This window comes from Chionomys nivalis, chromosome 14 (genome assembly GCF_950005125.1).
Source record: "Chionomys nivalis chromosome 14, mChiNiv1.1, whole genome shotgun sequence".
NCBI classification, from domain to species: Eukaryota; Metazoa; Chordata; class Mammalia; order Rodentia; family Cricetidae; genus Chionomys; species Chionomys nivalis.
This window is the reverse complement of record NC_080099.1, coordinates 29,518,995-29,536,866: the sequence shown is the minus strand read 5'-3', so window position 1 is coordinate 29,536,866 and position 17,872 is coordinate 29,518,995. Positions and strand designations below refer to the sequence as shown.

Genomic DNA, 17,872 nt, shown 5'->3' with positions numbered 1-17,872 from the left:
GTATGAAGAGCTGGTGTGTGTATGTTGTTGCCGTGTATTAGGTTTGAAGAATTGGTATCTGCATATTGTTGTTTTACATATTCGTAGTATGAAGAGCTTCTTCTCTGAAAGTTAAACTCCCTTCCAGCCAACGAGAAGTAACATCAGACACACAAGAAACCATAATTTTAAAAAAAACAAAACAAAACCTTTTTTAATTTTGATTGCCAAATTATTTAAGGCAGGTATAAAAAAGGAAAGCATTCAATATACATTTTACATAAAATAAACTAGATTACAGCATAACACAAGTAACCAGGCAATGGCGTTAAAGTCCTTCTTTTCTAAAACTGGATAATTGTAAACATTAAAAGAAAAGGAAAAAAAAAAAGAGCGCAGGGCTATTCAAGTACTAGAGCGATCACAGATGTTTCTGGTATGTGTGCAGGCTATTGGGTTATCTGCCATTCAAGATTATCAAAAAATGATGCCTTGTTATTCACAGATGCTCATTATTTCCCCATCTTAATTTTTACATTATATATACAACACAGTTTTTGTGGCTCTGGCAACCCCATGCCTTCCAAAAGTATTTATTTCCACAATAAACAAGTACAAACAGTGACTACGGGAACATTTCACACTGATGCGTCTTTAACAGGAGCCACCAATTAGACATCTAAATTGTACCAAGTGTCACCATCACAGTTGGCCTTTCTGAGGGGCTTTATGGGAGAGAGATGAAGGATATGCAAGGTTCAGGCACACTGATACAGAACATTATTTATTTACAGTTTCAAAGGGAAAGAATGTAAGCAGCCTGCTGTGGCTAACACTTTCAACATGACAAATACATTTTTTTAAATTTCCTTTACTGAGTGGTTTGCAACTTGGCAGCAGACCCTGTGTGTGCGAGCCTGGTTACTGTTACAAAAAAGTAAAGAATATATATATATGTATATATATATATGTATATATACAGATATGTATACGTATATATATATATAAAACAGAAGTTTAATTACAGCAACATTTGTTACTCTGTGATAAAATCTGTAATTTACAAAATGAAATGACTGGTTTTTGCCTGCCATTAAGGCATTTCAAATTAACACCATGGAACTGATGTCTATATAAAGCGCTTCCCCATGTGATCCAGTCACATGACACCGGACACGGCCGATCCTGTTATTCTCTGTAAAAGAAAAGCACACCTTAGCATCGAGTTCTGGAAGAACATTGACGAGGAAAGCCTAAAGACAGCGAGACTAGAAGGCTTCCTTCACAGCTAGTTCTATTTCTTTTGCGGAATTCCCAGGGAAATAAAACACAAAGTAATGCGCTCCATCTTGGGAGAGTGTGAATTTTATTCCGGCGATCTTCTTTCGCATTTATTCTTCCTCCTTAGGACCGCTTGTAGGGTAACTTAAAGCACCAGGGAATAAATATAACCCTCAGCATTATAGGAGCTCATTTCTCCACTTGCAACTTTATTTTTAACTATAATAAAATGAAGGGATTTGTGTACTTGTATTTTATCATATAATGCTGAGGCTAGAGCCTAGGACCCTGGGCATGCTAGTCAACTGCTAAACCACTGAGTCACACCAGCCCCGTGAATACTGTTAATAAGTTATAGGGATAACCTTTCCTTAACCTAAGGATGTTACTCTCATCTTAATATTAAAAAAAAATTATTAATCATTTCCTTACTGATGTACATCACATTTATAGAATGAAGCCCTTGGAATCTAAGTCCAATGGGAAGCATACTGCCATAACGTGTTCATTCATTGCAATAATATCAAACGCAAAGCATCAAGTTTTTCATCCTCAAAGCCTCTCTTTCCTTCCCTGAAACCATTAGCACGTCTCTGCTGGAACACTAATTTCAGGTGTTGGGAATATTTACCTTCTCTGTGCAGGAAACATTCCCGAAGCAGATGCCTGGGCAGCCACCTGCTGAGAGGCAACGAGGGCGGCAGAGGTCAAGCCTAGGGAGGGGAAGAAAAGGCAGGAAAGGTAAGAGGGACACAGGTCCAGTGGTGAAGGACACAAAACCAGTAGCAGTGATTTGTCCCTTCCTAAACGTCTATGTGAAATGGTTCACGTGGCTAGGGCAGACTACACACCATTCAGGGCAGCCAATATCTATGCCTTTCCTGAACACGTGGTAGTTTTCTGAATAGCTATTTCAGAGGATACAGCCCTTCCACCTCACAGGCTCTGCGGCTCTGCCTGGCGCTGAGTGGTTCACACAGGTACCAGCTAAAGACAAGGAGCAGAAGCCAGTGCAGCAGAGAAACAGCATGCCATTGTATTTAGAAAACTTTCATAATGGTTTCTATCACTGGAACATTTGCCCCAGTGACTTCAACATGATGGGTCCCAGAAAGTACGTGGGATAAATCAATTCAGAAAGACCTGCACTTTTCTGAGTCTAAATCAACTTAAGAAAAACAGCCCTAATCTCTAAGACAAAGGAAGCAGAGACCTGAATGGCTTCAAATAAAGAAGTATCTAAATCCCATAGAAAATGGTCCGGCAGAAATAGGCATGGGGGTTGTGCATGCTACTAATTACCAAGGTAGAGGTCAAGGTAGTCTCAGACCTTCCTGAACTAATGCTATACAAAAAAAGAACAAGGGAAATGCTGTACAAGAAAAAAAAAAAACCAACCAAACAAACAAAAAAAAAACATCCTGAGGAAAAAACAGTAAACAAAGCAAACAGGAAGATTTTTTTCTCTGCTTCCATGGTTTTTATCTGGATATGTTTTCTTTATCCAGGGATAATCTGAGACATTACGGCAACATACAGAAACAACGAGATATTTATTCTGCTCACATATACCCATCTACGTCTGTGATTTCGTTTTCCTTCCACGTTCTCACACTTTGGGATTTGGGAGATCTATCTATTCTGTCTGTCCGTCTACCATATCATTTATCTATGTGCGTTCTTTCAACAGAAAGTAACAAATGAACACAGAAGCCCAATTCCTTTATACTCCCTAAATTTGTACACGTTTCTCAACATCGTCTTGCTAAGTATTTGCCCTGTGCTATCACTGAATTGCCCCCTACTCTGCAGAGATACCATGTTGAGGTTCGGATTCCCATTTTCATTGCATTTGGACTCAAGAGCTTATGCAGAAGTAATTAAAATGAGGTCCTAGGGGCCGCATACTGATCTGATGGGCTTAAATGTTCTTATAGGAACGGGTTCTAGAAGCCTTGCTTCCCTGCTATGCCCTGTGAAGGAGTAGGAAGCCCCTCCCCCACACTATTAAGAAGGGCCTCACCAGAAATGGTCCAGCACAACCAGCAATAGGCTCTCCAGCTACTACTTCCAGTATTGTGACCAAAATAGAGATGGCTACCGATGCCTTATGAGGTGACAGATGGGACAGGTAAGACGTGATCACCTCGTGTGTCGTAAACGCGCTCTCTGTCTTTCTCATGTTGAGTGCAAGTGTCCCATCAGTCAAGGGATGCCTTCAACCCGGTAAGAAGTATTAGTACTGGCCATGCTGCTTACTTGCATGGGAAACAGAACTGGAGATGTCAGAATAAATGACTTCACCAAAGTCACCTACCATGACTCTCTTCTCTCTATAATTTCCCCAAAGAAATTATTTTTTGATTTTTTTTTTTTTAATTTGGGACCCCAGATACTGGCTGGCTGCCACCCTCAGTTGGCAAGATAACATTTCCCAGTAACACTTATTAAGTGGTAGCCACTTCAAGCCTCAATAGAATACAAACGACTTTAGGTGAGTCTCTCAGGAATACTAGGAAATAAGTGTTAGGAATCATCCCCACAGCTAGTGTTAGTCAAAAGTTCAGTATTTTAAGTTAGTGACAAGAAGTCACAGCAACTACTTGTCCAATCAGAAGGGCACCAATGTGATGAGCTGCTGACCTTGAAAAGGGTCATATTGACCAGGGATGAGAGGGTAGCCCATGCCAACATGGGTGTGGTGGTGGGTGTGCAGGTGCCGCTGGCCAAAGGGGGAGTGGCGATCCCGGTCCCGCTCTGTCTCCCGTTCCCGCTCGGTGGAAGCTTTCTCCACAGGCTGAAAAGAGAAATATGGCCTCCTTTAATTCACTGACGTACAAATATTAGCAGTACCAAAGCGCCTTTCCTGCAGTCATGATACTTCACAGGTCATTGAGTAAATATAGACTCAAAACCCTATACCAATGGAAGACAGCTTCAAAGGACATGAACTTGTCTTAATAGAACTAGGCTCACAACAGAGGGCATACCAAAGCAAGTTAAACAGTACCAATGTTTTCTGCAAATATTTCCTAAAAATGATCTCAAGAGTCACTACTCAAAACTGCTGTTTAGATACTCGGTGTCTTTCAGAAACAATTTTCATATATGAATTTTTTAAAAGGAGTTTTTGAGACTACTCTTAAAGGTTTTCTAATTATCCTTTTATTTATACTTTGTGGAGGGAAATTATCAGTAAATTTTTCAAAAAAAAAGATAATTTAAAAAAAAATTATAGGTACACTTTAGTTCCACAGCTCTGAAGGCAGAGGCAGGAGGATCCCTGTGAGTTTGAGGACAGCCTGATCTACAAAGTGGGTTCCAGGACAGCCAGGGCTACACAGAGAAATCCTTTCTCAAAGCAAACAAACAAACGAACAAATAAAAGCATCCATTGTGTTCCTACGGAAATACACACCCAAAGTCAAATTCACACAACAATATACAGCACACACATTTTAATCCCTTTATACTTCTCCTTCCTGGATGTAGTCATGAGCTACACGGCTGTGATGCAGCTAGCCTACATGAATGTTATGAAGGAAGTTGGCATACTAAAAATATTAAGACTTGTTTTCTTGTCATTATTTCCTCAACAGTGCAGCGTAAGAACTCTTACATAGCGCCTTCCTTGTAGTAGATTCTTGGAGCTAATTGGGAAATAACTGAAAACACAGGATGAATGTAGGCTTATAGTCAAATACTATGTTTTATAAAGGGGGACGGGGTAGCCCAAGAGCTTCAGGAACTACTCCCCTGCACTTTCAGGGTGGGCGGACTCAACAGGAAACCACAGTCCTGCCCACATTCCAGATTCTTCATTTCTGAGAAGTCACCCGAAATGGCAGCTCTTTCTCATTGGAGAAGGTTAAGGATTGTGTGTCTCACACACTTGTCCCTTTAGACCCCTACTCATTTTCCCTACCCTAGGCTCCCCTCCCTGGAACAAAGCCTGTATGTACTGAACGGAGGAATCACAAAACAAGGACCACGCATGGATCACCCGTTTTAGCTTCTCTGTAGCGGTTATATTCAAACTGTAAGCACAATTTTAATTTTAATCGGTCTCTTTATACACAGCATTTAGGACCAGCAGTTGTCATTTTGCTGTCTCTTTCACAAAGACATGTTTTGGATTGCTTCTGTAGAATGAGAGGGACAGGGCAATGCATCAGGGCCACCAGGCAGGCAGCAGAAGCTGCCTTATTCCCCAGCCTAGTGACTCTGGCTTGCATGAGAGTCCCCCTACTCGAATGTCTGGATAAAATCAGCTGCCATGGTGTGTCATGGACCCTCAGCACTTATCCCCATGGGCAGAGTTCTGAATATGAATATGGACCATGGGAATACCCAGGTCAACAGAGGGATCTGAAACCTCAGGTTGGCTGACCAGCACAGGGGACGGGGTGACATCTGTCTGGTCACCTTTACCTATGTACATACTTAGACACGTGAGGAGCTAGGCATACTGTCTAGATTGGGTTTCTTTTCCCATCAGCCACTGTCACGTAATTGTGGGCTACATTTGCTACTGTCTTAACAGGAAGCAAGTCTTTTAATTTGAACAAGAAAACTTTCATTTTTGAAAGGTGCTTCTGAAGAAAACGTTTGCTTGTTCATTTTTAATTTGTATCTTTGCTGTTTGTTTTTCAAGCTAGAAATGTCACCTGGGCACATGATAGGTAAGTGCCCTACCTACCACTGACCTACAACTCCCACCCTTAAGAAAACATTTTGCAAAAACATTTCACAAGGATACTATAAAACAGTCCTCCGGCATTTCCTTTCCTAATGTTTTAACCACAAACATTTTACATGAGAAGTCACTATAAATTTAAATTTCCGCCTTACACACCTCCTCCTGGGTAAGCAGAGAACACCACACAGAAAAGCTCCCTGCTCCCACAAGGGCTGCAATGACATTGTCCCCTCCTGTGTGACCACATCTTATATTTCAACATTCCATTCTTTATGTATCGGAATAGAACAGCATCCTGAAATCCCAGCTGGGTTCCTAAACCATTTCTCTTTCAAGACTGTTCTGTTGCTTGTCCCCCTGTCCCCCCCAAACATGGCCTTTTAACTACCAACAAAAGGAGGCTTACAGCAGGGGACTTGCTGCGGTATTGGCTGGCGTGATGCTGGAGCAGGTCCAGGGCTTTGGCTTCACTGACTGTTTTTGTGTTGATGCTGGGGCTGGTATTGACTTTCTCTGCCTCCTCTCTCCCAGACATCTTCCCATAAACAGGATAATGAAATCCTGGAGAGAGATAGGCCCCTGTAGATAAACAGCAAATGACACATCATGTTACAGGCTACATCTTAAAAACAACAACAAAAAAATCAGTTCAATTACGTGAATTTTGGGTCCGAGTCAGACATCTTAAAATAAAGGGTCACATTAAGAACGGGCTACATCATTGTTTATCTGTGTCTAGGTTCCCCGATTTTCTTCTCTGGTTAATTCATCCTGATGAACGGAGGATATAAACAGAATTGAGCTTACAGCTACTTCATCCATTTATGTGTCCGCTTAAGTGAAAGAAACAGTAACTATAATGATTATGACAGTAAGTGCTTAGAATATTTCCACAGGCAATAAAGTATCTGTCAGTCTAAACGTCTCCAGTAAGCCATCAGGAACCAGGGAAGCTAGAGCCTGAGGACTCCTGACATTTCATTACAAAATATAAAAATCTCACATTAAATCAGTTTCATCTTGGGGACTTTAAGTAGTATTAAAAAACAAGCAAAACAAATGTCATTCCCGAAAGCCTCTAATTTATCTTCAGTTGTTAATAGCTATCATTTGAACACAGCCTCTTCCCTCCAATGTAGTTAGAACCCACAACACGTACCAGGGTAACTGTGCATTAAGACAGGAGAAACAGCCCGGTATGCAGGGTGGCTGGGGTCATACATCTGTGGGTAAGGATAAGCATGCAAGTACTGTATGTACGACTGATGCTGACTCATGGGTGAGGACACAGCCACTCTTGTCCCCCGAGAGTCCTTCCAGTTCACCGGAGTCTTTCGATCATCAGTCTTCAGCTTGCTTTCCTCCACTGACTGAGAGTCAGGGCGCTTGGCCTCCTTGGGCTCCTCTTTGATGTTCGTTAAGGACACAGGAAGGCCGGGGACACCACTCTCTTTGTTAGGCGTCTTCCTTGGACTGTCTTCTTTCACTTTCTTTTCTCTGTCAAGTTCTTCTGGCTTTTGTTGATCTAGATACTTGGGCTGGTACACATAATGATGCCATGTCCTTGAATCTGGATCCTGGTTTTAAAATAAAGACCTGTCTTAAAATCTCATTGATTAGAAAGCAAACCCATTCATTGACACGACAGCGCTACTTACTATTATTTCACACTGGGTTAACATGCTGTTCCTCCTATTCTGATAAAGTAATAGTGCCTGAGGTAGGCTTCATCATCAACCCTTTACCACAGGCTAAACCAAATGCTTTGAAAATTCAGCCAACATCAAGGGGGCACATGGCAGCTGGGCTGAAAAGCTGGAACCTTAAATGATATCCTCAGACACATTTAATTCAATCTTTGCTTTCCTTTTACTATCTCACACAGGTAAAGGGGATTTCAAAAACTCTACCTCAAGCTAATAGTAGGAAATTTAAGGAATCACTACAGCTGTTAACACCAATTAGAAGGAAAAGCAAAAAAACTCTTGGTATCCTAACACATTTTCTTCACTGACTACAGCTGAGGCTTGTTAAGCTGCCTTGCTTCTCATTAATATGCTAACATTTTAGAACCAAAAATGTCAAGTTAATGGCACATATTATGACTTTAATGGCACATATTATGACTTATTTATTAGAAGACAAACCCAACGATAAGCCCTCCCAGATTGTCTTGTTCTACTGCAACCCTGGGAAACAAGAGCCTGATTTCGAGCTCTGAAGGGCATGGAACTGAAGATCCATATGGCCTTGCTGACTCTGCACGTTCATGGCCTTAAACCCCCTTGAGGTTCAAGTCTTGAATGAGAATTTCAAGTTGGTCCTCCGTCCCAGCTCTGGCTGGAAACGTACATAGCAGTAAGTACTCTTGTTCTGACTCACTAGGGGGCAAGCGCAGGGAGGTAAGTTGGGGTGCTGGTCCCGGGGAATACCAGAATTAATGATCACAGGGCAGCAGTGAGTCGGGGAAACTGAGCTGCATATGTATGGTTTCATGGTGACTGCACTTCACATGTTCTCAGGGTGGCTGGAGGGATGGCTGAGACTCATCACCTGCAGCTCCTGACCCCTTGCAAACCCGCAGCACAAGAGTGTTCTACTTTGAGTTTTAAACAGAACATAAAACAGAAATCCTGGCATCTGAGACCCTTTGCCAGAGACATCTGGTGCCCACAGTTCACTAAGTGGTGAAGCAGGAGCTCAGTGCCCTGGGTTTAGAAATCTTAGAAGGCACTGACAGAAACTTGGTAAATAAAAAGAATGAGTCCTTTAGTGGAGGGATCTAAAATCTCAGAGTTCGAGAGACGTCAGAGGCCCTTTAGTGAAATGTCTTCACCTTAAGCTCATGAAGAAATTACCTCAGAGTTACAGACTTAGGAAACCCACACAGGGCGCATGCCCAGAGTTCCTTTCCACACTAAGTCAGATAAACAGCGGGTCCTGTACATTTTAGAGTTGTACAGGAACTCCCAGGGATATTTTTCAAGAGAGGAGGAACAAACTCTGACGATCGCTTCCTCCCAACGAAAAATGCCTCGCAAGATCAAGCCCAACATATGTGCACAACTCAGACTGCTCCCTGTCTGTTGGGGCCACACTCCACAATCTTACTTGTTTAAATCTCGAGGTTGGGTCTACACCTGTCTGCTTCATAGAGTCCATGACAGACTTCATTTCTACAGCCTCCTTAATAAGCTGGTGGTTTTCCATCTGCTTAGCTTTGAAGCTGTCGGCCTGAAGCTGCTGCTGGTGACTGGAGAGAAGCTGTGATTTACCTGTCTCCTCAGTTTTATTAGGCACTGTTGGCCCTAGTTTAGAATGGTTTTTGTTAGGCTCCGGAGTAGAGGGAGCTTTTGAGATTGTGGCCGATGGCATGTTTTTCTGTTTACTGTCTTCCTTGCCCAGTTCTTTCAAGGGGAGCTCAGCCTTTCTTTCACAGTCTCCTCTCCCACTCTGGGCCATTTTCTGCTCGGCCAGCCTCTGGTCCTCATAGTACTTCTCATACTGCTGTCTGTAGGCAGGGCTGGTGGCCATCAGCGATTTCTGGTCCATATAGAGCCCATAAGCATACTGGCCGTAATAAAGTGACTGAGCCAGGGCGGGATGTCTTTGTGTGATGACTGACTGGTGCTGAGGCTGTAGGGATGTAGAATTATGGTCCACTTTCTTGGAATCCAACTGCTCTGCCTTGTCTTTCTTCTCGGCATCTTCCTCCGACTCCTTCTTGATCTTCATGCCCTGCGTGTTCCCACCATTCCCAGCAGTGGGGGCACCAACTTGTCCAGGGTGCATGTAACTTGGAGAATAATAAGACTCGTAACCGTGGTAATAGGGAGAGTGGGACTCTTTCAGCTGAGACGACTGCGCTGAAGTTGAAGGGTGCCCTTTCACGACACCGTCTTTATTAGAAATGATATCTGATGGGGAACTGGCCTTTGACCTCATACCCTCCGACCTGCTGTCAGAACCACCATCATCTGCAGCATCTGATATATCCGAATAGGCTGGGCTGCTGGTCTTGGCCGCTGAACTCTCAGCCCCGTTCTGTGTCAACACATGCAGGGGGACCATGGGTGCCTGCCCGTTCACCAGGGTGCTGCATTCCATTCGGGAGGCACTCCCGATGGAAGGGCTGGGAGCGTTGTCCGTGAACGTGTAAACCTTATCGGCCTCAGCTTTGATGCTGGCCATGCGGCTCTCCTGAGACTCGGACAATCCATTCGCCAGCCCTTCACTCTTACTGAGATGTTCCTTTAAGAAATGCCCTGTCAAATCCTTGCCAGCCACCTTGGCATCCTCCAGCTTCCCCAGCTTAGCATCCATTTTGGGACCCCCAGTCTCTTTTCCTTCTTTGTCCTTTAGCTTCCTCTTCTCCTTTTTCTTTTTGTCTTTGAGTGACACCAGAGCTGGGTTCACAGTGATGGGCTCCCCCATAATTGTGGGCTTTGGTTGAATAGGCTTCAATGGAGGGCTCTTTGGTGTAGCCTGGACCACAGTGGTCGTGAGGGAGGGCAGTCCAGGTATGGTCCCCGTGGTGGTGGATGTGAAGGCAGCGGTGGGGATAGCAATCAGCTGTGGGGGCGTAGGGGCTGGGGCAGGGGCGATGGGCCGGGCACTTTTCAGTTTAGAGAGGTTTTTGTCCACTTTGCAATTGTTTGCTTTTTTGCCCTTTTCTTTGTCCCCCAAACCTTTTTTGTCAATCAGTCCTTCAGCTTCCAGTTTGGGCATTTCGGCAGTTAAGCTGCTGTCTGCTGCTGCGCAGCCGTCCAAGGCAGCTGCCATGTTGGAGATGACTGGAAGGTTGCTCAGTTCACTGTTAAGGCCCTTCTTCTTGCCAGAATTCTTCCCGGTTTTCGAACCTATGACAGAACTGGGGCCATTGCTCATGAGTTCTCTCTTTCCCTTGGGGGTCCCAGGGGGGTTCCCAGTCCCGGGTGATGCAGGTGCCTTCACCTGGTCATATGATGACACACCTGTGGTTGGCTCACTGCACTCGAGGGCCACGTTACTCAAGGCTTCCTCACAGTCCGAGATCTTGTCCTCACTATCAGGCTCGAACTCCAGCTTGTTCTCTGGGTCCAAGTGCGCATGTGCCTGGTGGTACCTAAGGCCATTTATGTGCTTGTACTTTTTGTTGCAGTTTGGGTGGGGGCAATCGATTAACACTGGAGAGGAGCAGCCTTGGTCCAAAAATGCCGTCTCTGGTTTCCCTTGAGGGGTGGTAGGGGTGCTTCTGGAATTGGTGCGGACCCGTTTCCCAGGTTTACTGTCCTCGGAGCTGGAGTTCAGATCCAGCTCCATCGGGGGCTTGTTCTTCCTTTTGTTGGTGGATGAAGGGCTGGCTTTGATGTCCTCTGCAGCACAGTTTGGGGGGGTCCTTCGTCCACTGGCGTTGAGGCTGCCACGCCTCCCTTTCCCATTGGCCCCCCCTCTGTTCTTGCTCTGCAGCCCTCTGGACTCCGTGAAGCTGACCTCGGAGCCAGGGGCAGCCGCGGCAGACCTTGCTCTCTTCCCTCTGCCCCGGCCCCCTCGCATCTCCAGGTCACTCGTCGGTGATTCACAAAACCTAGGGAAGCAAGGAATGGGTGTCACAATGAGCATCTCCAAAAGAGCCAGGGGAGATCACAGGGACACAAGCTAGCACAGAGCACCCACCATCTTGCCATTTCGAGGGCGGGGTGCAGCCAAGGGAAGGACATTCTATTTTTGCACAGGTATATCGGCTCAAGATCAGGCTACCAAATGCATTATATCCACCCACGGAGAATCAAAGGGGAGCAGCTCAAAGAGCTGGCTTTCAATCAGTTCCAATTCCCATCTTGAAAAAAGAGAAGAAAACAAAGGAGGGGGTGGGGTGGGGGGACTGACAAGAAACCCGATGGAAAAGAAAGCTAGCATCTGCACTTTACAGCTCAGGCCTAAAGGGCTCAGTTCGCCTTTGCCTGGTTTCAATTACAGGAAGAGTTTTATATATTATTCATTTCTTTCTATAGCTTCTTTGCAGAAATGGGAAAGGGGAAGCAGAGGAAGGAGCAAGAAAGAAAAGGCACCCACCTAGGAGGGGCCCAGTCGTGCTTGGTGCAGTCTAGTAGGGTCCCCACATATGTCTTGTTCCTCCACGTGACATTGACCACCAGGACACCTGTAGGGGAGAGGGGGTGGTTAAAGGGGGAGCACGTTTAACACCTATTACTTTATTTCCATTTCATTTATTGTTATTATTTTTACCAGCAAAGTTCTATTCTCACATGGCTTTCAGAAGCTGCGGTTTGCATCCTTCCCCTTTCTGGTTTCAGTGACCTCAAGTAAAAACCCACAGGAAATTGTGTGTGTGTATGTGTGTTCGTGCGTGCGTGCACGCGCTCACGAATGTGGTGCAAAAGGGTGAGAGTGTGTGAGGGTGTGATCAAGATATTGCTGACAGAAGGAAATGGTTTTTGCCATGTCCTGCTGTAAAGCGGTGACATTCACCTCTTAATTTTTCTATTATTACACATAATTGCTTTCGTTTGGCAGGCAGCCAACGTAAACCAAGCCGGAGTTACCAGTGCTTAAGCCAGAGGGTGACTGAGAGGAATCTGGTTTCCAATTCAACACTATAAAACAATGGCAACTTTTTTTTTTATTAAGAAAAGAAAAATCCCACTTGCAGATATGTAAAAATAGGCACGGCGGAAAAGGTAGGGCCTTGGGGCAGCTGTGACTTCTTCTTGACCCTCCCCTCGTTGACTCTGTGAAGCAGCGAGCAGCCCAAAGGGCTCCGAGGCTCTTAAAATAGCTCTCGTAAGAAAATAAGTGTGCACAACACATTCGCTCTTGGGGTTATCGGCAGTCAACTTTGGTAAGCATTTGCCACAAAGGATTAGGAGAGAACGCTCGAAACCAACACACGTGTTTCCTCCCAGCCACCCTGCTTTCCCTCCGCAGCACTGCAGGCTTCACCTCGGCACTGTGTCTGTGGGTCACTAAACCTGAGGGCGTGCAGTGTGCCAGACAGCGCTGAGGGACACATAACACCCTGCTTGTTCCTGCGGAGGACAAGTGCCACTTTAAGGAAACACACACACACACACACACACACACACACACACACAAACACGTCCTTAAAGCGTATCTGTAAAGAGGCTGGATTCTGAGACAATTACAAGAGCAAGGTGAATAAATGAAACCCTAAAGGGAGCCATTGTTTCTTTCAGTGCCTACCCCTTCCATCCCCAGAGAGCCTTTCTCCAAGTCTTTACTGGGTGACTTACTCACCTATACTACCTACCATCTTGGGAACCTCAGAAAGCAAGACTTTTTTTTTTTTTTTTTTTTTTTTTTGTTACTGGAGAACCCTTAAATAGAAGGTAAAATATCTAAATGGTTGGGTCTCGAGTACTGGAGAAGGGAGATTTTTCTCTCAAAAGTCTCAAAAAGAGATCTTAAAATTGTTTTCCATATGGTCAGGGCTGCTGCTAGTCACGTGGCGGCTGACTTTACTCACTAGAAATTCCGCTGGCAGGAGTCTAGCCGGGGAGGGAAAGCTAAAAAGAACGGCAAGCAGCGCCTCAACTCAGGCTTGATTCCTTTTTATCCCCCATGGAGGGAGGGTGGGGGCGTTTTTAACCGTTGAGTATGAAAAATCCCATTGTGATGAGAATCAATAGCAATTAGGCATTCGGTCAAAAATTGCACAAGATGGAACAATCGGAAAGGATTCTTTATGAGCACATCCCTTCAGGAAAGAGGGGTGGGGCGTGGAGGAGAGGGGCAAACTGAGCTGGCTTTCTCATCATCTGCTCTCTGGGGCACTGTGTGTGGTGTCAGAGACCTCTGCAGCTGCTTAAAATTCTTTAGCGTGTCAGCTATATTTACAGTGCGGTAATGTATCTGTATTGCCAGAAGGTTACTGCATTTTAGCTTCAGAGGCAATAGGCTGAAATCACTGCGTTCCAGAGTCCCTGATGTAGCACAAATGTATAATTAAAATTGCTTGAAAGGAAACATGAAAGAAACAACAAACCTTCCATTCTTGCAGTAATAAAATTAAAAACAGGAAAAGTCTGCACAGACACTTAACATTTGTCTGCAGTGAAAGGCTTTTGTTACTGCTTCTCCCCTAAGGGTTTCGCGTTTCCAGCAAACGCGGGCCGCCCATTGGCCAGGGCCTGCTGCGAACGCTCACGTCTGATTGGCTGGCCCGATGCAGCTGGCCGGAGCGCAGGAGGACAAGGCAAGGAGAAAGGGCAGGAGGAAGGATGCTCCCAGCCGCGGGAGAGCTGAAGCATCCATTGCCAGAAGCCCCACCAAGGCTGTGGAAGTTGGATGCAGCCCCACCCCCCACCCCGCGATCCCCGCTACAGGGCTGCACACAGCCAACAGGCCAGCCTGCATGGTACCCTGACAGCCAAATCTGCGGCCTCCAGCCAGGCGAGGGTAACCGGGCCAAAAAGAAGGAAGGGACCCAACATAAGCCATAAATCAGTGGTTATCCCGGGCCACAGGTTGAAACGGTCAGGAAGACAGAAGTGCAGTTGCAACTTCCACGTGAAAAAACAGCTTACATCTGCTACTGCTTAGGAGCCACGTGGGCCACGTTGTTGTCAGTACTGGAAGGAGTAAAATTCTGTAAAGAAAAGCCCACTTTCAACTTCAGGGAACCTAAATAAGTCACCCTAATTTTTCAAGAAGCACTCTGAATTTAAAACGCTCAAAAGAAATGCTCCTCTCCCAGGGTGTTTTTTTTGTTTTGTTTTGTTTTGTTTTTTGTTTTAATTCATTTTTTTAACAGCCCCCTCAAGCAGTGCTAATTAGATTCGTGGGCCTGTGGTGCAAGCCTCATAGCAGTTGAATCTGCTTGGAGGGAGTACAGACACTCAGCTGAGGCTCCAGGTTGGGGGGAGAGGTTTGGGACTCTTTCTCCATGAACAGCAATTCACTGTTTTTTGTAGGTGGTCCGTAGCCATTGTGAAGGTCCAAGTTGGCGGTTTAGCTCTGAAACATGGAAATTGTTGGGAGTGGTGGCACTGGCCTTTATTTCCAGCAGAGGCTGGTTATTCTCTGTGAGCTGGAGGTCAGACTGGTCAACAGAGCGAGTTCCAGGCCAGCTAAGGGCTATACAGTGAAACCTTGCCTCAACCAGTACATCAAATCTATAATTTTTTTATGATTTTGATGAAATTATAAATTTTAAATGTTTTGTAACACAAGGCCATATGAAGCATAAGTTACAAAAGGCACAGTGAGTGATGTAAATCAGATGAAAGTGCCCAGAAAGTACAGGCTTGAACTTCATAAGCCCAGGCTTAAAGGTACGTTTCTCTCTAAATAAGTTAGACAATACACATTCTTAGTTCCCTGAAGGTTTGTCTTTTCAAGCACACTTATTCTCCTGAATCCCTTGCCTATCTCTCTCTCTTCCAGCCCTTTTTATGTTTATAAGAATAAGGATCTCACTGGGTTTTTTTTTTTTTGCCCCTCCCTTTCTACCTATTTGAAGTCTATTTGAAAAATTCCTGAGGCATATTCCTGTTAATCCTAAGCAGATGGGGGGACATACAAGGATAGAATGGCAAGCTCAATAGTATGACTTTCTTCTTCATATTGTTGACACTTCATTCCACATACTGGAATACACACACACACACACACACACACACACTCTAACTCCAAGGCTTCATAAAGATTCACACTCTATTTCCTACTCAGATCCATCAAGCATTGGCTGTGTCCATTGGGTCTTTATTAAGTAGTTATTTGTTGCTACTGAATCACACTTTGTTGGAAAATCTGGTCAGCTTCTGTACTTACAGGGCCTACAGTCTTACAGTCGGGGTAGACATGCATTACGATCTAGAAGTCGAAGCATGGCTTTGCGTATTACCTGTGCTTAAAGAGTGTGTGCTCTTTACTAGACTAGAACAATCTCACATTAGATGAGAACCTGGGTGTGATGCTCTTGGTTCCTGCTCTGCCCTCATGCCCTGCTCAGAAGGACGTCTTAGACCAGCAAGCTCTCATACCAGTAATCCTAAACCTAACCTCCTATCACCGGATCAGTGATTGGAGCCTGATACAGAGGCAATCAGACACATTCATGCCAGGAATCTGGGTTAGCAATGTAGAAACTTAGAAATGATGATATACAAAGAGAAGTCTAAAGATCTCTGTGTTAACTAAGAGGACCAGGATGGGCAAGGGCCTTAAAGATGTAATAGCTAAGAGATGAGACAAAGATGCCAAGCGCTAGATCAACACCTCAATACTTTTGTGGGTGTGCGCCTTCTTTGGGTGAGTTAAGTGGGGTGGGACCAGCAAAATGGCAGAGTTCTCCCTCCTGTGGGAACCTGAATCACCCGTGGCTTTCTGCTCACCAGAAATGCTTCCGTGAGAAACTCATACATGTTTGAACATAAGATGTGTCATATCCTGGTAGGACGCTCCTTTACATTTCCCTCCATTCCTGGGCACCATGAGCAGGCCTCTTCTAGCACTCCTTTGTATTTGGTATGGTGTCTGCACACACATTCCTGAGAAGCACTGACCCTCAAGCACAAGATCACTCAACACTTTCGAACCTCCAGGACTCTCATCAGAATCCGCGCCTTTTCTCGAGGTCTCACTACTTCTGTATTTTTTCCGTAAGAGTAATCTCCCACTAGCTTACAGGGTGGTAGACTTTCTCTGTGGAGAGATTCTGGCTTCTAAGTTACTATTTCTTGTATCTGTGAAGCCGCTGCCTCAAGAACTGGGCAAATGCTGATTGCCCAGTGGATCTGCATCACTCTGCTTATATTACAGTTTAAAGACTGTCTGAGTCTTAAAAGAGCCTCATTCTTGGGAATGGGAGCATCACCAAGATACATCTGGATGGATTTGGTGTGCACTTGGGTAGAAAACACAAACCTCATTCTAATAACACCAAACTGTAACCCGTTTCTGCTGTAATCCAAGCCCCGCCCCCTCGCCGGCTACACTTTCTTTTATTTTACTTTTCTAGAGAAACACCAAGGATAATAGAAAGGCCACTGTTTCAGATTCTGGGTCCCAGTGTGACTACTGCATAGGGCGGGGCTTATCAGCAGTCCTTTGTGTGGAATTCCTCTCCAAACATTCCCCGGTTTGTTCTGTTGGACGCTATTCTGGTGCTCTTCTCAAAGCTGAAACCGCTCTAGTGTCCTCATTCATGGGTCTGGCTCCAGACCGCTTTCCCTTCAACTAGATTGCCTTTCAGAACACAAAGTTTATAATTATTTGAGAAGCTTTTAAGTTTGTCCATAAAATACCAATCAGCTTTTCTGTTGCCCACACCAACGATGTACGGTGCACCAGCACAAGAAAAGTCAGTGTTGTCACATGACCATGAAACAAGTTTTTTTTTTAAGGGAGCCCTACTGCTGGGCTGAATGTTTGAAGAGGCACTTTAACCACATCCTGTAATCAAACCATCTGGAACACAGTTCTGCGATTAGTCACCCTGAACATTGGGCTTTATCTGAACAAATAATGTATGGCAATGGAGCTTGCGAGATAGGGCAGGACTGACAAAAGGAAGTATAATGAAATACTTTATGCCCTAGTATGCCGCCACCCCAGTCGTAAACCCCAGAGACACACTGTTCTGGCGTTAATGCACTGCCTTGTGAAAGCAGAGAGAGCTTAACGATCCAAGGACAGAAGGGCCAGCTTTGCTGGTCTCCATGGATCTCTGTTGGCGGCCGGAATATGCTGGCATCACTGTACCTTTGTTAATTATAACCTCTATATGACAGTCCGGCATTCCATTTTGGTGCTATTTCCAGGGCATTAGAAGCAGGGTTCGTTCATGGCAGAGTAGTTAGGGTTGTTTGCCAGGGGTTAAGGCGGATATCTAGATATTTGAGTTTTTCTAAATGCCACCATATAGAAGAGGAGGAGGAGGAGGAGGAGGAG

General features: G+C 44.9%; 1 protein-coding gene across 4 annotated transcripts in view; it reads right to left on the bottom strand.

Moving 5' to 3' along the window:
* Positions 1-224: 224 nt before the first annotated feature.
* Znf608 (zinc finger protein 608) overlaps positions 225-17,872 on the bottom strand; it is a 110,609-nt gene continuing 92,961 nt past the window's right edge. For 3 of the 4 annotated variants that reach the window (XM_057788700.1, XM_057788701.1, XM_057788703.1), the window contains exons 4-10: positions 12,014-12,101; positions 9,071-11,525; positions 7,119-7,536; positions 6,366-6,538; positions 3,904-4,057; positions 1,892-1,973; positions 225-1,174 (exon numbers count right to left, since the gene is read on the bottom strand). In XM_057788700.1, the coding sequence (XP_057644683.1) occupies positions 1,168-1,174; positions 1,892-1,973; positions 3,904-4,057; positions 6,366-6,538; positions 7,119-7,536; positions 9,071-11,525; positions 12,014-12,101 (3,377 nt within the window). In that variant the 3' untranslated portion in view covers positions 225-1,167. Of the gene's footprint in view, positions 1,175-1,887; positions 1,974-3,903; positions 4,058-6,365; positions 6,539-7,118; positions 7,537-9,070; positions 11,526-12,013; positions 12,102-17,872 lie in introns of those variants that run through there. The other variant, XM_057788702.1, reaches the window with a different exon arrangement.